Genomic DNA, 25,994 nt, shown 5'->3' with positions numbered 1-25,994 from the left:
TGGTTTATTTTTAAGATGAGCGAGTTGAAAATAGTTTAATTGGAAAAATTGATAAGGTTTTCGAGGTCACCGGGTATAAGGATATCACGCAATCCATGATTCAAGACATTCTATTGCTGTCAACAATTCCATTAAATTGTCACAAGGCTCTGTGGGACGTAGTAATTAACTAGACTCGTCCCGTTTGATTGGTCTCATTATACGGGGTCAAGAGCTGCAAAAAGCTCTCGTAAATAAATAAATTGCCGAGTCGAAGAAGGGAGGCATTATCGGAATCTGTTTCGATCGACTGATTTGTCAACTCCATCTTAACGAGTGTACTAACAAGCAGTCTGATCGTATTACAATCACATTATAAACCGTTCGATGCCGTGGAAATACTGCACGAACTAGACGATATTCGCAACAATTATGATAATACGTCAAGGATCACTCGCGTCAGGTTAATATTAGGCATCGAGGTCTCTTAGGTCTGAAATCGTCAGACTGGTTAGGTTTGAATGAGGCATTCGTCATGTTTAATTAGCCTTCGTTTAAGGCCTTGTTTAAGACCTTCGTTTAATTAGCCATGTTTAAGAAGCCAAGTATGATTAGGCCTAAACATGCCACGAATTTCAGGATAGGTCTGCATAATATCTAGATTAGGTCTGAGTTGGACATCATGCCTGATTTGATGTGATATATTCATCTGAACTGGTCATGCCAGAATGAAGCTTCAACTATGTTTAGGTCTCAATTAGGCATGTCTGAACCGGGCATAATGCCTGTTCAGGTTTGAATTGGGCATAATGTCTTGTTGACTATGAAGTAGGCATCCAGGTCAATATTTCTGATTTAGGCATCGAATGTGGTTAGGTGTGCTTTGGTTTGATTTAGGCGTAATGTCTGGTCAGGTCGGAATCAGGCATGAAGTTCGGTTAGGTATAATTCTAGTCGCGGCTGCCTTAGGCATGGAGCTGCCTAGGACGGTTTTTTCTGGTTTAGGCATCGAATTTGGTGAGGTATGGTGAGGTTTGATTTAAGCGTAATGTCTGGTCAGGTCTGAATCAGGCATGAAGTTCATTTAGGTGTAAATCTAGTTGGATCTGCCTTAGGCATAAAGTGGTTAAGTGTGAATGAGGCATAAAGTTCGGTCAGGTATAAATCTAGTCGGACCCGCCTTAGGCATAAAGTGGTTAACTCTGAATTAGGCATGATGCCTAGGCCAGGGCTAAATTAGATCGGGTTGAGTATGAAGTAGGGATCCAGGACGATTTTTATGATTTAGGCATCGAATTTGGTCAGGTATGGTGAGGTTTGATTTAAGCGTAATGTCTGGTCAGGTCTAAATCAGGCATGAAGTTTGGTTAGGTGTAATCCTAGTTGGACCTGCCTTAGGCATGAAATGGTTTATGTCTGGGCTAGACATATCCGCCCGAGTCTGAATTATATTTCATATATTGTTCTGTGCGTTACCAGCTTCAAATCCGTTATGCATAATAGAATATTATGAACGTCCCACGCGAGATTCGCTTCATTTACTCAGCCGATCGCAATTATCGTTTGTGTAACGTCCGAGCCGAGAGAGTCCACATTATTTTCAATCAGACGCGCAGAGGTTCGAACAGTGTAGTGCAAGGTCCGGTTCCGTGCATCCTAGCCCGTCCGCATAATCTCGTCACAACAGATGGAGCAAAGTGAATACGCCTCTGCCCACGGTATCAACTATGTTTGCACTACTCGAGATAAAAATATTTGCACGCGGTGCGCTTCCACTCGCGTGCACTCACGTTGCATCCGTTGCACCGAGCGAAAATATTTACCAGTCTCGGCTATAATAGTAATCCTGCTGGCCAAAAATGCTGGCCGTCGTCGTAACAGGATGCGGTCACTTTGCATCTTCGAAAACCCGTTTCCCGTCTCACCGAAAAACATCGACGTCCTCACCGTTTCGGTCGTACAGTTTGCAACGCAATAGCTACAGCGGCGTACCTGAATTACGTGTGATCAATGTGTGACACTTACCTATACTGATCGGTAAATATCCTGAAAATAACAATTCGGTTTTATTCGAAAACAATCCACTATGGTCGAACATGCTGTTAATAAATTTACGTAAAGGTCTCGCAGTTCTACTGTATAGTAAAAAAAAAAATCAGAAAAAGAAAAAACGAAGAAGAAAGAAAAACCAACCAAGGTACATTCTCTCTATCGTGTCAGTGTTGTACCACGGCTAGAATCAACGTTCTCTAGATTTTGCTATAAGGTGTCACGCAAAAGCTGGGCTCGGTTAATGAAGCTCGTTTGCTCGTCTAATAATCACGATAAAAAAAAAACAAACGAAAGACCGCGGTGTGGGGCCAGAGGGGGGCGAAGAGAATCATCCGATTGGCCAATCGGCAGGATCTACGCACGTGTGACTTCTCGATCACGTTCCCGGTTTCCTGTACATATGTTTTGCGCCGGTGTTTATTGTTCCGTGGGACAAAATCGCAGTGTTGAAACTCGAAGAGAGAAAAAGAGAGAGAGAGACAGAGAGAACAGTGCGTCCGTGTGTTGGTGTGTGTGCTTGTTTGCGTGGGCGGTGTGACGGTGTTCGACCGTGTGCGTGTGTGCGCTCACGCAACGCGGCACAGAGGAACGTGTGCGTTCAATCTTCGATCTGATCGGCCCAATTTCACCACGTGCCGACTCTCGCAGCGATTGTTTCGAGGAAATTCGCGAAACACCGCCCCCGGATATTGTAATTGACTCGCTACCGTTTCCAACCAACGCGTTTTTTCGATTCAATTTTCCATCGACGTGATTTCAATTAAGGGGCCATTCTGGTGTAACAGGCGAGCCGATTTTATTTCACGCGTACATCGACGAAAATTTTATTACCGCAGCCGAGACAGTAACGAAGTGACGCGTCGACGATCCGAAGTAGGGTAGTTTATGATATCGCGAAAACTACTGCAGCAATTGGACTGAAATTTCGCGCACGTATTCAGCACGTGTGTGGACTATGATCGGTACCACGATTATTGCCAAAATATATTTTTTCATAATTTTTACGGGCTCTTAAATACAGCGTAAATCGAAAAATCGACACTTTGTACTCAATGTGTCGCCATTTTTTTTTTTATTTTCAATATTTCTCGTCCTTTATTGCATCAAATATAGTTGAACGCGTGCTAATTGAGAATCAATTGGATTTTTTTATTTTGGATAAACTGAACGTCTCTGGCATAGTTTCTTCTCTCATATTCGAGCTCGAACTGTAGCCAAATTTGATTATTTCTCAACAAAAAAATTTGTAATCATTCATCAAAGACTAGTAACTATATAAGAGCGAAGCTTGTGTTAATAACTCTCACTGGATTGTTATAGAAAAATTTTCAAACAAGCCATAGAAAACACCTGTCACACTGGAGTACCCCTTAACTTCGATGTTTGTGCAAACCGAGCTCAACGATAGGCAACGAATTTCTCTAACTATCGCAAAGCTTCGACCAATCGACGCACAGTGGGATCCTCGGATCCAAAAAGTTGCAGAATATCTCGTTTTCAAAATATCACAATAATAATCAATTTGTTCCTCTCGTAATTCCAAATCAAACATTTGTAAAGGCAACTGAAATTATTATCGAAATTATTATCGACAGTTCTGACGTCTACTTAATTTAAATAATCTCTAGTTGTGGTGCGTTAGCTTTCCACTTAATTTTTACCAAATTTAATTTTTCTATCTTTCACATTTTTGGAGTTACACCTAATTAAATATCTCCAACGAGTGCTTTAAAGGAAGTTGCGCGAGACTGTCACCAAAGAGACCATTTTCCAAAAAATAACAATATTCCATCATTTTCCACCCTGCGTCGATTCGCAACAAGCAACGCTTCGCCAAACGCGTGCCAATTCGCTTCAAACGCGCGCAAACAGCACCGAAAGTTGGAAAGCGTTCAAACTACTGGTACCTCATCGATCAGTCAAACGAAAACAAACGGAAGCGCACTAGATCGTCAATCAAAAACATGGTCAGTCATGGAGAATAGTGAATATATGTCCGGGTTGCCTGCGCATCGAGGAGCGTCATGCACGCCGGTACCCGGGTCGCAGAGATGTTAACAGGTAGCAAATCGAATCGATTCCACAGCAACTAATTATCGTGGCTACGGGTGTCGATTAGTCGATCTCTATCTGGATGTGGGTAGAAGTGTGCGTGTGCGTGTGTTTGTGGTAGTCGTTTGCGAGGTAAAACGAGGTTGATAAATAGATAAAATAGATCGAGTACATACGCTCGTTCAACAGGAAGCTCGGTATCTTTGAACCTGCAACCCAAGGATCACATACATGATATTGTCACACCACACACTGGTCGGTCACGTCGAAAAAAAAAAAGGAAAAAAGAACAAGGCGTCTCAATACGTGCAGTAAAACTCGACGAAACAAGGTGGGACTCGAGTTAGAATAATTAATCAAAAGGGGGAACAACAATTTCATACTTCCTCTGGAGCCATTTTTCAGCTCTTACGTGAAATGATAAGTGTGTGATAACGAGAATAATATTACAGCATCGTGACCATCGAAAGAAGCCAAATTCTAGGAATTTCCCAAACTACACATATCAAGTCAAAAGATCAGAAACTGGTTTCGTACAATCGTGGACTAACAGCGCAGAACGGCGCACCAAATTTTTACATGACAGGTCCCACGTGAACCCGTCGCGGGAGCAATTTTGCAGTCCTGCGTGTACATCTTGGCGACAAGGCAATACTGATTGGAAACTATTCTCAATCTATAGCTCGTCCAATTTTTTATGTACAAATATTCATCGAAGCCCAAGTGTGCAATCGATTAAAATACGGTCGCACTGCAGCAAGAATTTTTCCTAAACAGTAGTAGTGGGCACAAGTAGTATGGTCAGACTTCTTATTGACAGGGTGTCGTCAATAAGTGATACAAAATTACAGATTTCTCCTTTGCGTCTGTCGGTAACACGGCGAAATATTCCTAGATCTAGTTTACCCACCAGGCGGGTAAATCTTTTGACCGTCGGTAACATGGTGAAATGAGATCTACTCCGCTCGCACCGAGTATGTCAGATATTTTATAAACAAAATATAGTCGAACTTCTTCACGAGGCGAGTGAGAATCTACAGGTTTCTGCATTACCCCCGTCGATAATGTAGTAAAATATCACTAGATCTACTTTATTGACCAGGGGCGCTCTGCTTTATCAGCACCGTGTAATTCCGTGGCGGGAATGTTACGCCATTGATGTTGGCAGTAAGTTGGTAAGGTAGGTCGCGACTGTGTACAACGCAGTCGATACAGTGAGGCCTTTATCTTAATGGGCGGCACGTTTTGGTAATTGAAAGGTTCGATGTAATTACGACCGACGATTACGCGTTTCACCGTGTCATCGTCGAGCAGTTGATGCGTCAAAATTGTGGTCTACCCTGCACGCTTCCCATAATAGTTGCCTTTAATTATTCATGAGCATGAGTACGCCGCGTTACGACATGCCAATTATCATCGGCATGTATAAACAGCTTCATCATCACCGCAAGAGGAATCTGTAATTCTCACCTACGTACGCTATTGCGCGTGTTTTCCTAATTGCGGCCACGGTTTGGTCTTGAATAGCCGGTAACCGTTTCGCGCCGACGGTAATTAATACGAATAGCCAATTATGTGATTTTTCTTCTGATTAAATGTTATCGCTAACAGCAGCATTTTAATTCAATCGAAGCTGTCGACGAATCGAAGGAAGTATTTTCTGTTGCGTCTCCACCACGGTGATTCGCTTCGATATTGATCGAGCGTCTGACCATAACCGACCACTTCTACTGAAAGTTTACGCGCGCGAAACAACTCTTGCACACTTGTAAACTCATTTCCCGAGTAAATACTCGCCTCTACTTGGCCCCAGCGAACCTGGACAAACAATACCGGTTGGCCGACGACGTTCTACTTTCCCAAGAAGAAACTATTTACAGGTTGATTTCGAGAAAAAGAGAAACGGTTGTTTTTTCTAACTGCCGCAAGTACTCGGCGAAAGTACAGATAAAGAAATACAAAAATGGGGGGAGGGGGGGGGGCGACACGACAGTGTTTCGAAAGACCTTCACGGGTTATCGAGCAAACGGAAATGGTCGTCAGGTCTCACCTTTCGCTGGCGATCGAACTGTTTCGTGACGTCGATTTCGGCGGCGTCTCGAAATCGCTGTCACTGCGGTAAATGAAGCTATCTCTACGGGGTGGCATGTTCTGCAGATTGAGGCCTGCACTCGGCGAGGCGCCACCTCCGCCTCCGGCGCCTCCGTCCAGCGTTGAAGCGCCATTTTCCACCTCGAAACTGCAACAAACAAAACGTTCAATCAACAACTGCTTTTCACAGTTTCAGGGTACATTATACATTCAAGACTTTTAAGAGTTTAAGAATCTTTTTCGAGGAAACTACACCACCGATTCTTTCATAATTTTTAAGATGCATTGCTGTAACATCGAGGTGATAGAAAACAATTATTTACTGAGAAACATTAGGATTTGGAAGAGCCCACAAGCCGTAACACGAGGAACGCAGTTGGTCACATTTCTTCGTTACACTAACAACGGTGTCGTATTACGCGGCTGAAAAACTTCTGGCTCCCATCTGTCTATCCCATGGTGTCATAAATATATCTAATTAAGCCGCAGAGGGAGCCAGATATACTCCCAGAGAAAATGTTGTTCGTATCACAGTAATTGGAGGCGGGATCAAGATTTTATGCTTCCTTTAGGAATTTTTCATAACCGAACGGATGAATGTAAATCTGTAAAAATTTTCATCTGTTTGCACAGTGCTTTGAAGCGTATCCACAAAAATTTTCAGCCCGATAGATTCATTTTTTAATAAAATATGACCACTTCGGTGGGACGTTCCCTTTTTTGAGTAAATCAATTTTTAATAAGAAAACGGATCGATACAAAATTGTACAACTTTTCTCACGTTTGGATAATACTTCGAAGAATGTATACAAAAATAGTCAGTCGGAAATATTCATTTTCTAATAAAATATCACAAATTTTGTGAGGTCTCAAAAATTCTACTTGGACGTTTACCAAACGACGATATTCCCGCCACCCTGTACAGGAAGGGTTGTATTAAACTGTCTCCATTGTGCGAGGTAGGTCGCGTTCGATGGGGATTTTTAAATAAATATTTGTCGGTCGAGCGGGGCCGATATTCCGCAGCCGGTGAAATGAAAATTAAAGTGAATTCGTCGGTGACAGGTGAAGCATCGTGGATCTCGTACGTTCGAAAAATTCGCCAAATATAAACGGTATCGGAAACGTGAATAATGAATGAAAAACGGTCGACGCTGTTTTCAGCGGCAAGTGGGCCGCGGCATTCTGCGAGCAATTTTAAAACTGGAACGAAATTAATGTGCAACAAAATTTCCTCGAACGTGTTCTCTCTTGGAATAATTAAAATTCACCGTTACTCGATCCGACACGAGGGGCGACAATTTATTTACCGAAAACCGAATCGCGAAAACCGATGACGTGGTTTCGCTAACTGAAGCCGTAAACACATCGAATCATTAGAATATAACGAGCATCAGTCATTAGTAGAGTATTGATTATCCCTGGGGTTCGTTTGGACCGCACCATAATTATTACCACTGCCAGGCATTGTCTTACACGTCGGTCACGTGACAACACCACCGCCATAATTTTCCGTGACATGATGGACGTGTCCGATTGAGAAGAAAATAATTAGATCTCATTTGTGATCGAACTACGCCTCGTGCCGTGCTCGAACTAATTACCCGTGCGGTAATCGCGACGATTTATTCGCTCGTAAAACATCCACCTGATTGCCCGGGGCTTAATTAACATTCTTTCGTGTTTCCCAGGATCGTGAACGTTGACCAGAAAACACGTTTCATCTTCCTGCTCCCGATAGTAATCATTACAAGCCATTATGTAAGGCCGATTAATGCCTCGACCTTGCCATTCAATGATTAAATAGTTCGCCATTGTGACAGTGCATAGACCATGAATGCCAACAAACGTCGAATCGACGGACACAGCTAAATATCTCGCAATTTTCCAGACCCCATTGATTTTCGAATATTTTTCTGTCTGGTCATGGCCGACTGAATCTACTGAATATCTTCATATTAACAGCATACTCATTATTTATCACTCAAAAATCTTCCCCTTGTAATTGACAATTCATTTTTTTATATTTATTAGAAATATTCTGTGTCTGATCGTGACTGCACTAATTTATTGAACATTTTGAGTTTAACGTAATGATTAAAATGATTCTTTTTTCACAGCATCTAGGGCAGAGGAAATCGTTCTAAAATTGTGGAAAACTGTGTCTGACCATAACTCGCCACATCTACTTAACGCATTAATGTCTTGTCCTTAAAATAATGCTAAACTAACACGAAGAATATTTTTAAATTACGAATTCCTGTCTGACCCAAGTCAGCACAATCCACTTAACTCTAACAGTACTTCCCCACGAGCAGTTGAAGTGTTCGATCTTGCCAGACAATTTCCATTGAAAAGCACTTAAGATACCCACAACTTAATAACCAGTTTATGATTAATCGTTCCGCCATTATCTGAATGTCTCTAATGCCAGGATAACTGTTGCACTTTGTGAAACAATTTTACAAATGACTCTACCATGTTGTACAACCCTCGCCGATCGATCCGGTAACTTCCAACCATTACTCAACACCGAACAACGTGTTTCTTTATTTTTTTTTTTTTACGTAACAGCCTAACAGGCGCGGCGGCGTGCAAATGGAAGCGCCTTTTAATCACTTCTTTGTTATTGGTTCCGTTCGACAACTAATATTAGCCGTTCGGGGCTCGGCCGTATCGGGTAAACGCCACCTTCGCACCTTATCTTCCCTCACGGTTTTGCGAAATTAAACACACTTGTTGATCTCATGTGTCCATTCGCACGTCATACGTCACCTGGAACGAATCATTCCTCTAAAAGACGACACGTCCCTGCAGTATTATACTCCAGACGATTCGTTGTCGTTAGAGTATAAGGACGGGTCAAGACTGACCCGGCCACCGGCCGGGTCTTAGAAATCGCAGTGAGCAAACGACGACTGCAGTCGATTTATGTCAAGGATCATGAATCGTGCTGCGTCGTGATTAGGGTAATGTATGTTCCCTGTTCCTCCCCTCTCCTTCGTTCTCCGTGTCTCTTCCAGGCTAATTAAAAGGACTCATCGGTCGAGTCATTATTTCGAGTCACCTGGAACGCATCATTCCTCTAAAAAACGACACGTCCCTTCAGTATTATACTCCAGACGATTCGTTGTCGTTAGAGTATAAGGACGGGTCAAGATTGACCCGGCCACCGGCCGGGTCTGAGAAATCGCAGCGAGCAAACGACGACTGCAGCCGATTCGTGTCAGGGGTTCCCCAAGGCGAATTGTAAATCTCCCACGATCATGAATCGTGCTGCGCCGTGATTAGGGTAATTGCGCGTGGCTCCAGCTGCGTGCTCCTTTCTGTTTCTTCTAATGTTCCCTGTTCTTCCTCGTTCTCCGTGTCTCTTCCAGGCTAATTAAAAGGACTCATCGGTCGAGCCATTATTTCGAGCTCAATTTCCTAATGGATTCTTTCTCGAGCAGACACGGCAAAGGCGCGTTTCACCGTCGAGTTACAAGGCGTAGGCGGAGGGGGAAAGGCTAACCGGTTGGGGAAACGCGATACGAACAGAATTTGCATTAATTCCCAGCAGTGCGTTTGATCTGGTGCCGAGCCATTCTACTTCGTCCGGGGGTCTTTGATACTGCACGGTGCGGTACACATCGAATAAAAGTATCGATAAACGTACCATGCTGCGCGCGTTCCGAACCTAACGTCTTCTCGGTGCGCTTTCGGAGTGCCGCTTGCGCTGAGAATTTACTTCGACGAATTTCTGAATCTCTATTCTGTTCAGAAATTTGCTTCGAAATTTATAATTGATTTAAATTGAAAAATAGTTCGATCTGTTCACACTCGAAATACTGACTTGTAATTTATTTCTAAACGTTTGTAAATTGTGTTACAGGGCTGCGTTAGGTTGAGAGACACTGCTAGGCAGTCTCACTATAATTTATGAATTTAGTTCGAACCTTGCCATTCATCTCAAATGAGAAACACTCCCATTGAGGAAACAGTTCCATTGAGGTTGAGAGACACTGCCACGTGCTCCCACCACAGCTCAGCTATACTGATGGTGGGGAGTGGCCTTGAGAATGTTCGCTCAACCGCATGGGAGCAATTGGAGTCAAATTTTTAACGTGTGTTTATATCCACAGTGAGTGTTTGTATCCACAAATTACAGTGGCTATTAAAATTTTTAATTACATATAGAATTAAAAATAATTATATTAGTAATAAAAATATAGAAACTGCAATTGTTTGTACTAGAAGGTTTCTGTCAGGACCATGCTCGGTCCAAAGGTGTAGTAAAGTCAGAATTGAGTGAAAATTTTAATAAATTATAATTTTATGAATAATGATGGCATACGATTCAGATCCAGATGAAGTGAGACACTTTTCTGGAATCGAGTATATTATGGAAGAAGAAAAAATGTTTTCACGCCACGGGAACTTACGGAACGGCTACGTAGACTAGTTTAGGGTGCGGCTTGGTCCTCGACAGCGTCGACACACAGCCGCTGTGCCTTCTGAACGAAGTCAACGGAAGTGTCACTCTCATCGTCCCCGAATCCCTGCGCGCCAATCTTGAAGAGACCTCGTGCGGCACGAGAATAGCGTAGTCGTTCATGTCTGCTTCAGAGCATCTCTCCCGCGTAGTCAATCTTTCATCGATAATATTTCCAACCGACGCACCCTTTCACATTTCACGCCAACCCTTCGGAACCACCCTTCTCATTCGAGTGAGATTTTTGTCGAAAAATTTCCGAAAGTTCCGTGCCCTTTCGAAGTTGATGGAAAATCGGTTAGTTTTTTGGCAGCCAGTGGGGTTACAGGTCACACCGGTTTGCCCTTTCGGCGACGCTTTTTCTAATTATTTTCCAGCAGAATATATATTTTTTTGATATTTATAATTTGTTTGATCTCGAGGTGCTGTTTGAAAGAACACATCAGAAATATTTGTTGGAAATTGCGATCCTAGTCGAGATTAGCAGCAACCATGGGAATTATTATTTTTGTTCGCCATAAAAATTGTTTATCGACCCTCGTAAACGTTGCACCGCGATAACGTTATCAATGGCACGCGTTATCTATCGCGAACTTATTTCGCCTCGACGACCGCCACTTTGGAAACTAAGCGAGAGGAGCGTCTAGCTAGTTTCGCGGAGACGAAAATGAAAAGAAAATTTTTCAAGATAAAATGAGATGGCTGACGAGGAGATTGGGAGCGACTGGGGGGGAATGAGCGGGCACGAGAGAAATAGTTCTCCATTTTAAATTCAAATCCTGCAATATTTCCAAGTGAACAAATCAGCCCAACAAGTTGCTGGGATTCATCGCCTTGAACTTTGCTCGGAGAACAATTTGCTTCATTTTGTCGAAAATTGCCTTCCAGCCGCCACAAAAATATTTCGTTCAACATTTCTCGCGAATAATTCTCGGTTACTTCAACTTTTTAGTTGAGTACAGGTTTACGCTACCCTTGCGATTTTTCTTCCGTTTATTTATGTTTTATACGTGCCTCCTACACGAATAGGTAAAAGAGTTTGTTTATGCATCGATATCTCAGAATTCGCTTCACCGATGGACTTCAAATTTGGCGTGTACTTGCAATGGGCCTGTCGCTATAGTATAGTATAAAGATTTAGTCTAAATAATTTTTTGTTCCAGTGATGCAGGCCTTTTTGTAAAAATTGGATGAAAGATAGAAATTTTTTATTCGGAACGCCGCCATTTTTACAATTTTTGATCTGATTTGTTAAAAATTTACCCAACTATAGCGAAGGGTGTCCTGAATGTACACACAAAGTTTAAAGTCGGTCGGCTAAATACTTTTTTACATATTATATTAACAGTTTGCATAAATCCTGTTTTCCACATACCTACTTGATATCATCAACAGAGACGTATCATATAACAGCGAGCTCAATTTTGATTTTTCCTATGTCAAAAAATTTGTACATTTAGCTAAAACGTCACCAAAAATCTACAGAAAATCTTGATAAAAAATCTTCTCTAGTTTCCCAACTAAAAAATCTCAAAGTCGACTCAGAATATTCGACGTGAAATATCACCTTATCATTAGAGACATATCATACGACAGAGGGTTCAATTTTGATTTTTCCTACGTCAAAAAATTTGTACATTTAGCTAAAACGTCACCAAAAATCTACAGAAAATCTTGATAAAAAATCTTCGCTAGTTTCCCAACTAAAAAATCTCAAAGTCGACCCAGAATATTCGACGTGAAATATCACCTTATCATTAGAGACATATCATACGACAGAGGGTTCAATTTTGATTTTTCCTACGTGAAAAAATTTGTACATTTAGCTAAAACGTCACTAAAAATCTACAGAAAATCTTGATAAAAAATCTTCGCTAGTTTCCCAACTAAAAAATCTCAAAGTCGACCCAGAATATTCGAAGTGGAATATCAGTTTAATCGAACCGTTTCACGAGTTTCCGAATGCAAATCCGCAGATGCATTTTCGTTGCACGCAGCCGGCACGAGAAAGATAAAGTGGGTAGAGCGATCACGCGTGGGAAACGGTTATACTGGTCTGTGCAGGTCGTTTTCATCGGAAGGCTGCTGCTCTCAGGAAAAACGCCGGGATTTCCTCTTTGGTTCCCGGATCAATAAGCAAGCCAGATTACTTTACAATTGCCCTGCTTTAACGGCGTGCGGGGACGGAAGCACGCTACGTTCTTTTTCTTCCATCGACTGTCGATAAACTTCACGGGGGAAAATTTATCGTGTCTTGGGGACCGCAAGAAAAACGGGAGGGGGAGGGAACGCTGCTAACAAATTATAGTTTTTCCTCGTCGCCCGGTCTATCGATCATGCTTCGAGTTATTAGGAAACGCTCGAGACTCCCGATCTCCCACGTGAATCTCGACCTCGATGAATTGTAATTAGGCTAATGATGTTACGCTTTTATGAACGTGCCGGGTAGAACAAAAAAGGAGAACAATTTATAGTGAAATCTAGCAGCTGAATTTTCACCGAACAACAAATTTCTAAAGGCTAATACAAATTAACGGAAATATAAATTCTCCGTAAATATTAGTTCAGGCATGCTTTTCTTGTTTAATGAAAATTCTTCTCGTAATCAAAATAATTCAATTACAGATATTACAGAAATTACAGAAACAGTCACTGATTTACAGGCATTCGTAAATATTCATTTGGAATCCTCATGGACATTGCAGAAATGTCGTTTCCAATGGAAGTGACATTTTATTTGCTGAAAGCATTCCATACCTGACAATATGGCATATCAGCTGTAAATTATATAATTATGTTAATCGGTCCTTCCATCAGACTTTCTGTCGCACGATTTCGTGGGACGACGGTTGAATTTTGAACGCCTGGCCAGGTTCTGCATTAGGCAACCGTTTCCGAAGATGTCTCCGAGAAATCTGCATTCTTCTTGTACAATTATGTAACGATGAATCGCGAATTATCGAGTAGCCCCGGTATTATCAGATGCTAGATATAGTCTTGTCGAATGATTGCCGGTTATTCAGCGCGGCTTTAGTCAGGATAAATCTGTTTGTGCCTGTGTCTTGCAATACCTTCGACCGTTTCGGAGCTCTATTGAAAATAATCTCCTCAGGCGAGGACACACCTGGACGCAATATTACCAAGAAAGTAATGAAACAACGTTGCGCAATATAAAAGTCCCGGCATTTTTAATTCACAATCCGTGAAACCGTTTATTTGCTAATATATACTGTTCCGATTAATCAATTTACCAGGAAGTCGAAAAAACATTGAAATATTTTCCCCACTCTGAAAATCCGATGGAAAGTAAAATTATTAATTTACCAAAAAGATATAAAATCTCTTATTTACCTCGCGTGAAATGATTAATTTGCCGGAAGGTTATGCAATCGCATTTATCAAAATTTCTTTTCTCGCGTTCGATAAAAAACACAGAAATTGCATATTTATTTTCAACGATTTCATTCACTTCGATATGGAATGACTTATTCTTGATTGAATTCAAAGCGAATTGTGACCAACTGTTCGTTTCATTAAAAGATAGAACACGCAATCCGATTATTATAATTAAATTTTCCGAAAGGTGTACACGTATTTCAGACGCGAGACTCCCGCCAAGTTTCAAATTAATCAGAATCCCACGGAGAAGAAACAGGGATTGATAATTTCATTAGGATTTTCGTAGCAATTCCATTTGTACGTTTATTGTAAAAAAAGCTGCTATTTTTCAATCGAAAGAAAACAAATACGATTATCCCAGAGCTGTGTGATCGTCAGCAGATTTAATTCAATAAAAACTGTCACGGGAGGAGGAAATAAAGTTGACCAGCTTAACCCAGGTCTAACCAAGAAAACAAATTACATAAAATAAAAAGGAAGTAGAAGTTACATCAAGATGAAATAAATAAAATAGATAGATCTCGGAGCAAAGTAATTACTGCTAGCCTGAGAAAAAGTGTGAGCTCCAAGGATCAAAATTAATTAATCCTACCAAGAAAACAAATTACATAAAATAGAAAAAAAAACAAGATACATCAAGATGTAATGAATAAAGTAGCCACATCTCAGAGTGAATTGCTTCCAGAAAAAGGAATGTGTCTCAAGGAAGAAAAACGAAATTAATTAACCTAACCCTCGATGACATAACTGGACAAAAAAATTGTAAAAAAAAGGGAATCAAGTAGGTGGTCCTAATACCGACGAACCTAACTCTATCTGGGCCCAGTAAAGGGAGTCGGAGAGACGCAGGGAGTAAAATAAAAAAAAGGAGCGTTAATTGCAGTGCAAAGGAGGGTCCAGCAAGGAGGATCAGCTGTCATCAAGGCCATGCCTGTTAGGACACGTGTAGTTATTTTTAATGGGGTAATTTTCCTTCCGAGGAATCCCCTGAAGGATGATCGTCGAGAATTGTCGACAGGTGGGAGGGTGGGGGTATATTTCCATGGAAATGGAAAAAGTTTCAGGTGGCCAAAAACTTCGGGTTCGGTTAAAGAGCATCTGCGGGGGAGGAGACGGCCCGTACCAGAGAGAGAAGTAAATTTGGAACGGCGTCATGGGGGACCGTGAAAGATTAACAGCTCGACCCCTTGACGGACAAATGGCGGCATACGGGCCACGTTGTAGTAAAATTAGAAGCTGCGTTCCGGCCTGCCTGGCCGGATTACAAGCTGAAGAGGCCGACTATAATGGATGAAAACGAGAACTGCCTTGTTCAACAACGATCAATTACGTCTGCCCAAGAGTGGGGCAGATCCCTTTTTCTTGATCCCTAGATCGTGGAATTTTTAAAAAAATATTTCGAATCGCAGTGCAGTTTTCGCGAAAACACCGTACTGCGCGTTTCTCGAATTTTTAACATTGGATAGGATTTCTATTTTGACTGTGAACAAATTTTTTTATATTCATTAGGCATTGGTGAACATGTTCATAAAATTTGGCGTCGATATGTTTGTTAGTTTTCTTTTAAAAAATTCGTCGACATTGGAATACCCCTTAAAATTCATTCGGACGTTTGCGAATATTGTAATCTTGGTAAAAGATTTTATTATTGCAGAGAAAAATGTTTTTACACTCAATGGACATTGCTGAACATGTTCACAAAATTTTATATGGATAAGTTCGTCAGTCTTGTTTAAAAAAATTTATAAAAATCAGGTGACTACGTGGAACTCGTCTAGTCATTTAAATTCATCGACACGATGATAGGTTTTCATTTTAATCCGATCGAAAAATTTTATAAGAAATGCTGGCGAAAATTTTGCAACTGTATTTTCAGGTTGAACGGTAATTTGGTTGATTTGCAATCGACTAAATGCATCACGGTACGTTTACCGGAATCGCACGGTTGGCTGACAATTTCAATGCAATGTTGCGATGCGAATATTAACGGCTAATTAACTTGTAAATTAACCTACGTTATAGATGTTTTTCATCTAACAATATTCCACGTTTAAACGTAAATACTGCGACTCATATTTCCCCACGCAATCATGCCAATACATTGCACGTAACTTCTCAGTTCAGTCTGCGATTCTCATTACTCTTAATTAATTGCGAATATTCAAATACCCAAAAAATAATTTAGAAAAATTAAATAGGAATTTATTCTTCTATTTAAAAGAGCCTTTTCCTTCAGATTTAAATAAAAATTGCGATAATAAATTTCGCATTTGGTAGACAATTGAAATGAATATTTCCAGCACGAGGAATAAATTTAGAAACAATTGAAACCATGGTTTCCTCTTACTGAAAAATGAACCTAATGTGAACATTGTTGACTTTTTCGGTGAGGTACGCTACAAATTTTTTTTTCAAGCGCCACGAATTGTTGCATTTGTCACTTTTTTATCGTCGCAAGCAGGATCCAGGTGAAACTCGTCGTTGTGAAAGGAAAAAATGTTTATCTATGAGAAACGTGCGCTGTAACAGTTCGATAAATCGAACAGATGTCCGCGCGTCGATTCTCTCGAAAATATTTCGCTCGTTCCCGGGGAATTTGTTCCGTGTACGACGGGCGAAAATTGTTTTTCTGTCGGCGGGGCACCGAAATAATGGCAGTGACAAGTTGTTTCGTCTGTTGACGCGCGTCTTCCGATCGGAAATTGTGACAGTAACATGATCGATAATTGTGCCGCTGATACGTCCTAGCACGATACACGTCGATCAACCAACCAATGTTTGCATAGATACGGAAATCGACGGGAGTCGCTATCGACACGCGTTAAATTCTGATAATAAGAACATCTTTGTCCGCCGAAATTGTCAACGGAACTCATTGTTCTCATTATCACCTCGCCGCTCCTTACACGCAAACTTCGCATAATCCTCGAAATTCTCGCTCGAATAACTTGCCTCGCGAAATAATGCAACAATTACGCAACTATTTTTTCCCTACCATTATCAGCCGAGCGTAAATTTGTTATCGAAAGAACGAACGTAAAATTGAGTGTCGTGTTTTATGGTACATTGTTCGGGTCACGAGATATATTTTATGGTGATTTTTATGGTTCTTGGTTCCCAGGGACGAGTGGCTCAGTCTCTTGGAAAATTGAATTTAAATTAACACGTTTTATTTTTAGTGCGAGACAGCTCTGAAATATTTTACTGACGAAAGATTTCTATAAATTTATTGTGCAATATAAGGAATTCATTTTTCTGACGTGCAATTAAATTTGTGGATCAGAATAATTTTCAAAATTTTGTGACACACTGCTCTTGCAGATATGTTATTAAAAATTACAAGAATTAAGAACTGTCCCACAATTTTAATTGCCCCATGTAAGCTGAAATCAATTTCAAAATCCTGGGAAGAAATGCTTCAATACATCCTGGGAATAATTTTGAAATAATTTTAACCTAACCAGGAACGTTGCTAAAAATATATTAAAAATTCTCGGAGCACTGACAGTTTCCGAGGCAAACCTAACGCAGTTGTCATCGAAGTGCTCAATAACCACAGCTCAATGTTGATAGAGCGATCCAATAGAGTTCTCCCCTAGTGGAAACCGCGAGGAAAATTTTAATCAAAGAGCTCGACCAGGGTAAAAATCCCTGAGAAGTCTAATCAAACTCTGAGCCAAGTAAATAGAGATACTTTCGGGCCGGGGGTACGTCGTCGAAAGGGCAAGCAGAAGCTCTTAATTACCCGCGAAACTCTGGAATCAAAGCCTGGAATGAAACAGGTTTTGTACCCGCTATAGCAAGCCACCCTCCAACACACGAAAACCTAATTTCAAAAGTCCCACCAGAACGTCACGCACCGAAAAAAAAAAAACAAAAAATATCACCGCAACACACCAGTCACCGACACTTAGCACTGGAGGATCACATAATGAGTCACTCTAACGAAGTCCCAGGTGTGTCAGGAGGAAAATGGTGAACAGTGCGAGGACGTAGACTATGATGGGAGTACGACGAGTCCTTTTTAGGTGGGTTACGGTCGATCCAAATTTGGTTATTTTCGGTTTTTGGAAATGGGGATTGTGGGGAACGGTGGACAGTGTTTATGGGGAAGCAGGAGAGACACCGAAGGACACTCCGGCACGGTGTCCGACGCGGAACTAAGGCTGAGGTGTAAACAGACGCCCGGGGAACGAGTCCTGGCGCGAGTCCTGTTCCAAGGACACCGGCAGACCGCTGTCAGCCGAGCGGAGAACGATCCTCGTCGGTCGCGTGCCGGCTTACAACTGGCGCCGACCGTGCCCGAGGCTGTTGCTTATACTACGGGCCACAGGTGTGCGTACCTGCGTGCCACGCCACGCTACGATGTACACAGATTAGTATTTCATCGCCTTATGCACGATCTAGGCCCCCAGGATTCGCGAAAAAATTGTTATCCTTCGATCTCTCCTTACCCCTTTCTTTAAACACCATGGGTGAGTGGAAAAATTATTTTCTCATTGCTGGTCGCTGTTTTTGGTTAAGTAATAATTTTATTGTAGACATTAAGAGTTGCATTTAATGGTAAAAAATGTTTGATTAAGTGGAGGAAAGATTAGGACATTTTGGGGACTGTAGGACTTGTAGTATGGGGGTTAGCTGCGAATTTGTATTATTTTGGCCTGACTTTGGAAATTTTTTAACGGAGTACCAGACAAGCTATCGACATGGGGTTTCGATGTGTGTTTTGGGTTATGTTTCAGCGATGCCTACGAATTTTTATACCAGGCTACAATCAAAATTGCGCTCATTACTAGCGGTTAGGTAAATTGATAATGGAAACAGGAAGTATCCAAATAGCTGCTATGACAGCTCAAGGCCTGGTTGACCGATTAACGTCAAACTTCGTGTGTACCTCCGGTAAAGTGGTCGTTACTTAATGGTACCACGATCAAGGAATACAATTGGAAATTTAGAAAATGGCGGCGTCCCGAATGGAGAACGTCGATTTTCGTCCTATTTTTACAAAAGGAGCCGTAGAACTGGAACAAATAATTATTTCGACAAAATTCTGACACTGAGCTGCAGCGATTGGTTCACTGAATGCACGCGCAAAGTTTCGAGTCAATCGGTCCCGTAGATTTTAAGTGGCGCGATCACAAACTCGACAAACTCGGATCCGCCGAGTACGAAAATTGACAAATATTTTCAATTTCTTCTTTCGCGAACTGACGAACGTCCACGGACGCTAAAGCGGTATACAGGGTGTCCAAATGATCTCGACTCGGGTCTACGTCTTCCTGAACGAGCCAAAATCTTTTCCGTGCTATTTTTAGCGGGCAGGCGCTCCATCAGCGAAACAGAGATTTACGTTCAAGAACCGAGAAGCAACTTCTGAGAAACGTGAGGCACGGAATGGAACACAAAAGCTGAAAACTGGAGCCTATTACGGGGACACAGCGAGGAGACATTTTTATGGTGGAAGTTTTCTTAACGAGACCATTCGTTACTTTCCTCATGACGAAGGGCGGATTCTACGCAGCTGGGAGTTCGCAACGGAACCCGGAAGAACGCTCGAAGCAGAATTCACGATTTTTTACTCGACCGCCTAGAGATTTCCAACAAGTTACGATTTGGAATCCTCGCTTCTGACGCTGTCTGCGCGAAAATTCACGGAACAATGAATCCTCTGACGTCAACAGCTTTTCCGCGGGGAGGTGTGGAACGCGCAATTTACGTCCCACACGTCGGAACAGTTGACACAAATTGACTGGAGCCATAAACTTAAATGCATCAATGAAGATTGTAGCAATTCCCGTTAATTGGCAGCTTCGACCGTCGACGTCTGATTCGGGAATATTTAGGCCCGTTTAGCTACCCCCACCACTCTCGATATTACTCGCTTCCTCAAAACTGAAAATTTAATGCCTCAGGCGAAAATCAAAATTTACTAAAAATATTATTTTTAATGTGTAGTATCGTGAGTAAAAAGTAATTTTAGTTCGGAATTACTAGAAATATTATCAATCAGAATTTTTATTTCATTTTTATTCTTATTTGCATCGTAAGGAAATAAAATTGTTCCCAGAAAATGTTACCCGTAGCTCGGATGTTTTATTGGAATTTTTATTTACTGTTGAATTACTCGAACGCGAAGAAGATTTGTTTAAACCAACAATGTTCTTCATCAGAGTTGAAGAGAATGAATCGCGTTCCAGCAAAGCAATTACGAAACCTGTCAAAGAAAGGGGAAGAAAGTGGTGAATTCCTTTTGTTAGAATTTCTCGAATGGATAAATACATGAAATTAAAGGGTTTCTGTAATTAACATTTCTCATTCTATAGTTGAACGTTTGCGAGAATGAGAATTGAAAAATAATTCGATTTTTCTGATCTCCTTCCCACTATTTTATTAATTGCCGTGCGTATTAACAGAAGGATTACCACAGTCGTCATAAATACCGCTCTCTTAATTGAAGGCGTGGTTTATCGTTAAAGGAGACCATAAAGTCATTATAACGGAGGAATTCAACGCGGCCGGTCTCACAACAAATTTATTGTTGTTTATCAGCGGAGCGAGCGTCGACAACAATAAGTGTAACTCGATTCGCCGTGCTCCAGTTTCATTCGCGGCTGAGAAGATCGAATCATCGTCAATGTCGTTACAAAATTAATTACCATGCTATCGACTAAAAAATTAGAAAGAAATATTGCGAACTCGTTGGCCACTATAATTCTCTTTTTAATTTTGTACATAGAAAAACAATTTTAGTGTATTTTAAAAAGCCGTCATAGATATTACAAAATTTATTTTCAATGTGTTTAGTTCAGATCTACCATAAGGGTGCAAATAAATAATGAATTCTCTAGTTATTAGTCACTAATTGCTACATTCGACACGAACGTGCTCAGCAATTACCCGAAATATATGCTAACATTCATTCATTTATTTTCTCAATTGGAGCATAATTTAAAACTTTAGGAGTTGACGTTCAATTAGGTACAATTAAAGCAAACTTAATTCCAGGTGCTGAGGAAGCCAATTGCAAACTTTAGAGTCCATTAAATATCCCTCTGTGCTAGCTCCTCTCTTCGGATATTCAAATAAATTGTCAATTTATGAAAACCACGAAAAATATTAGAACCTGGCTACCATTATTTTATTTTTAATCTGTATTCGTGTGCTCCAAAAAAATATTTTCGGGAGAAAATTTTCTGGTGTGTTCACGACCAGATGAAAATTTAATTTAACTTTATATTAATTCGTGCTTCGAATTTTGTACAATAGTGTTTGCAATGAAATCGCAATTTAATCGCAGGTTAATGGCACATACAACCGGTAAAATGGCTTCGATCACGTGACCGGTCAATTAAACGGTAGTTTCAGTCGATTGGCTGCAAATTACCCAGAAAATGATTTTCTAATTAAGAGATTTGACGATTCGAGAGCAAGAATAGATGACGTTGACGAGTCTCGTCAATCATCGGGGATCGGATGTCAACGACTGCGCGCAACGAGAGCCATTTCCGCGGCTATGCCAGCTGGAAATCGATAGTCAGCGCCGTTTACAACAGGTTCGCATAACTACCCGAAATAACGAGACGTTATGGTCCCCGTAAATCCTGAACGAACGCTTTAAATCCAAACTTTCCCGTATATCTTTCCCTCCACTCGTTCTGCGAACCGTCAAAGTCAGTCCACGAGTGACGGATGCCAACCCTAAATGCCATACTTCGTCCCCACAACACCCACCACGCCCCACCATAAACTCTCATTTGCTAAAATTAGGGGAATGGTAAATCTGAAAATTATTTCGAAATATGCTCGGTCATATTTTATTTTCCATTGACTTGTCCTATTTTAAAGTATTTCATTTATATCTTGCAAAATTTTAAAAATTTATTGTCCTTATATTTGAGGTTGATAAAAAATCTGTAATTAATTTTATGTCTCAGATCGTCCGCCATCTTGAGTTTTATCCATATTTTACAAAATATGTGTTTCTGGAGATCACAATGTGTGTAACGCTTTTAAAAAATTAATTGTGATGGTTTGAAAAATTGCAAAAAATATTTGGCAGTTTTTTTAGCAGCGGTGACAATTTTGCAAGTAAATGAATCTAGCATTGAGTGTCCCGGAGCACACGCGAACGCAATAAGAACGCAGTAGGCAATTGTTACTATCTTTTGTTTACACAGTACTCGGAATAGATTTGTTTTACAATCCCGATAATACCTCGAATTTAGTATTATGTTTACATCGTGGCTCAATAACGATTTGCACTCGTTCGTTTTTTTCTTCCTTTTGAAGTCGTAATCTCGACGCGGAACTCCGATAAAACCGTATCCACAGTGTGAAATCCAAACAGAAAAATGAAAATCGTCCCTGCGTGAAATTGATACCAGTGCGAAGAACGTGATTGCATCTCTCGTTCTTGCGAGTTGGTAAACTCGCAGAAATATCATTTTCGTTGCGATACAAAAAGGAAAATCTTCATTCAAAAATTGATAAACTCAAGACAAAATAATTTTGCAAATTCGTTCGCGATTTTCCGGTTTTATCTGGAAAATTAATTTTCCATTTCGCGAATTTTTATCTGGAAAATTGAGTTGCGATTTTCCGAATTTTTATCTGGAGAATTGATTCGCAATTTCGCGAATTTTTATCTGGAAAATTAAGTTGCGATTTTCCGAATTCTTATCTGGAAAATTAATTTGCAATTTCGCGATTTTTCATCTGGAAAATTGAGTTGCGATTTTCCGAATTCTTATCTGGAAAATTAATTTGAAATTTCGCGATTTTTCATCTGGAAAATTGAGTTTCGATTTTCCGAATTTTTATCTGGAAAATTAATTTCCCAGATAATTGAATTATCAATTCGTCCATGTAATAAAAATGAAATTATAATTTTTAAAGTGTCGTAATGACCTTTACGTTGTTGCAGATAACAGAATTGGACTTTACACCGTTTCCGCGGCGATCAACGACGGAACTGTAAATTTGCATGTAAATCCGCGGTTTAATTGCAAAATCAGGGCTACAGGGAATTACTGTGCGACGCTGCTACAGGTTCAAATTATTTATAAAGTAATGTTTCAATGATTTCTGAGGTTCGATGTATTTGGGACGAAAAAGTACCGTGCAAATCGTAATTAGTTAATGCCTGGCAAAGCTTAATTACCACTCTCCACACGAAATTCGCATTGGAGACGTTAATATCATTACCGACAGCTTACGGCCGCTCGCAGAAACGCAACAGGCAATGTTGTAGCGTGTTAACGTTGCAATTACACGTTGCCAGTAATACTCGAATAAATTCGGATTCACGGATTAACAATTGTGTTCCAATCATCTGACAAGCGTTTGTACGCTTTATATGTCATTTCGGTTCAAAACACGTACAAATGTTTATATCAAAAGCTGCAGCATTCATTTAGAACACGAAACGAGACACAACAATCAAGTTTAAAAACGGGAACAATTTCCTCCCTTAACAATTGCACTAGTCACTTTTATTGAATTATACATGTATGCCGAAATTGATCCTGGTTAATTTCATGGTTTAACAAAATTTTTTAATATTATTTATATTGTAAGGATTAGTGTACCCTTAGTGAATTAATAAAATAATTTTTTCTTTAATTCTGGTACTAAAAATATTTGTAAGCTTAGTTATTGTACGCTTAGTGGATTAATAAAAAATTTTTTTCTTTAATTCTAGTCCTAAAAATATTTGTAATCTTAGTTATTGCACGCTTAGTGGATTAATAAAATAACTTTTCTTTAATTCTGGCACTAAAAATATTTGTAAGCTTAGTTATTGTACGCTTAGTGGATTAATAAAACAATGTTTTCTTTAATTCTAGTACTAAAAATATTTGTAAGCTTAGTGGATGAATAAAATAACTTTTTCTTTAATTCTAGTACTAAAAATATTTGTAAGCTTAGTGGATGAATAAAATAACTTTTTCTTTAATTCCAGTACTAAAAATATTTTCAGCCAATTTATTGTCACCTAGTATTTAACTGTGTACATTAAGGGAATAATTGTTATGAATATGTACAGACAGTTCAGTGTCAATTGAAAAAAAGTTTTTCTTCAAGTTAAAAAATATAAACGTTTCGAGTGATAATTGGAGACACCCGATTTTCGGGACACCCTGTAGATCAGAGCAAACAAACAGGCGTCGAGGAAAATGGAAACAGAAATAAAATCTATCGTTGTGCACGAAACAGAAATAGAAACGATGCCTCGGCTCCGTAGAGCAAACATAGGGATAAATGATGGATATGAGCGTGGAAATTGGAATTAGAACGAGTCTCTCTCTCTCTCTCTCTCTCTCTCTCTCTCTTGTCGTAGATGTTCGAAATAATGACAATCCTATCGAGTGTTCAGACGGCGCTCACGCGCCGCAAACGTTTAGGCGTGGCGGACGTGTGTGTCCGTAGCCTCTGCCAATATAATTTTCCATTAGCCGGACTGAATGCAGGCTTCGATTATGCTCGAAAATTAGGTCGTGAACGCAACGCTACTAGAAGAAGGATTTACTACGATGCACATACTACGGTGCTGCCATACTAACTGGGAAATGCGGGGACCATAATATCCTCTGATATTCTAGTCGACGCATTACAGACGCCGTTGATAATTATTTAAACAGAGATACGGGGGACAAAATGTTGTTAAATAATTTCGAGAATGCACCAAAGAAGTGGGACTCGTGTCGGACACTTAAACGATGTCATCGACTGTTTTAAGTAACTTTTGGTTGATTTTGTCAACCTAGGTTTCGATAGGTTGAACTAGGTTTGAGTTAGGCTGAAATTAGGATGGACCATGTCTGAACTAGGTTATTGTTATTTTACTTGAAATTTTTCAGAAACTCGTTCGCCTCCTCCGAAAGGTCGGGGTGAAAGCTCGGTATCGATCACGAAAGAGTTGGCGTGCCACGCGGTTGTTAAGGGTGTTTATCACCTACGTGCTCTTCAGGGTCGTCAGATTTGTGTCAAGAACTCCCTTCTTGCTCTGGCGCGATATGCATGTATCGCGAGCCCGTAAAAGAAACTCATCGAACGTACGCGGAAGAATTTACGGCCCCGAAAAATGATTGCGTTCGGTTCCCAAGCCTGGTTTTCCTCAAGGATGAACGCTGCGAGGCCCTCGCATCATGGCCTCGACTTTTCACCACGCAACCCTTCCCGAGGATCATTTCGCTCTCGCGATGGGTTCGTTTAATGGTTATGGTCGGTACACTCTTTTCCCGGGAACCGCTTCAAAATGGAAAACAAATTAGAGAAACATGGTTTCCGGTAATTACATAGCGCAAAGTGGAGCAGCCAGTACAGGGTGTCCCAGAAGAAAACAACCCCATAGGACCACTACGGAGCACATATTCTACGGAAAAGAAATTTTGTTAGGATTGAGTGAAAAGTTGTTTGAAGTTGTTTGAGGACTTTCGAATTGTTTCTGCGGTGGGGGTAGAATTTTGTTCCAGCGAGTGAAGGTTTCAGGATTGACGGGGAGGAGAAAGTTCGCAGCCATTGCTCCCAAGAATAACCCGGCGGCCAGATGGTAACGACTTTTCGTCAGACGGTTGGTGAGCTGCACCGCAACCGAGCTGCACATCGATTACATTAGCATTAAGGGTTGTAAGTGGATCGGATTTAATAAACCCTGCCGGATAGAATCTGTGAAACGGGTATTACGCGCTGCAGCTTACTTCCACGAGGTTACCACGTAAGGGTGCAGAGCATCGATGGGATTAACGCAGACCTGTTTATTAGGACCATTTCACGCTGAGCCCGTCAGTGTAATTAAACGCGAGGGGGTAGTGCGTTCAAATTCGACCGGTTCCCCGTTTATCAATTTTACCACGACGCATTTTACCCCTCAGGCCCTCATAGATCCTCCCTAAAACTATTTCTCAAACTATTCAAACAACCTCATCATTTTTGTACACTTTAACAAAAA

At 40.7% G+C, this 25,994-nt stretch overlaps 1 protein-coding gene across 15 annotated transcripts in view; it reads right to left on the bottom strand.

Moving 5' to 3' along the window:
- Dnc (phosphodiesterase dunce) overlaps nucleotides 1–25,994 on the bottom strand; it is a 385,323-nt gene that overhangs the window by 72,580 nt on the left and 286,749 nt on the right. For 9 of the 15 annotated variants that reach the window (XM_076796809.1, XM_076796815.1, XM_076796816.1 and 6 more), the window contains 3 exons: nucleotides 6,134–6,322; nucleotides 4,260–4,292; nucleotides 2,005–2,025 (listed from right to left, as the gene is read on the bottom strand). In XM_076796809.1, the coding sequence (XP_076652924.1) occupies nucleotides 2,005–2,025; nucleotides 4,260–4,292; nucleotides 6,134–6,322 (243 nt within the window). Of the gene's footprint in view, nucleotides 1–2,004; nucleotides 2,026–4,259; nucleotides 4,293–6,133; nucleotides 6,323–10,595; nucleotides 10,920–17,789; nucleotides 18,070–25,994 lie in introns of those variants that run through there. The other 6 variants (XM_076796817.1, XM_076796803.1, XM_076796810.1 and 3 more) reach the window with 5 other exon arrangements.

Source organism: Halictus rubicundus, chromosome 11 (assembly GCF_050948215.1).
Source record: "Halictus rubicundus isolate RS-2024b chromosome 11, iyHalRubi1_principal, whole genome shotgun sequence".
Taxonomy (NCBI): domain Eukaryota; kingdom Metazoa; phylum Arthropoda; class Insecta; order Hymenoptera; family Halictidae; genus Halictus; species Halictus rubicundus.
Note: the sequence above shows the minus strand (reverse complement) of the source record. Positions and strands in the feature narration are given on the sequence as shown.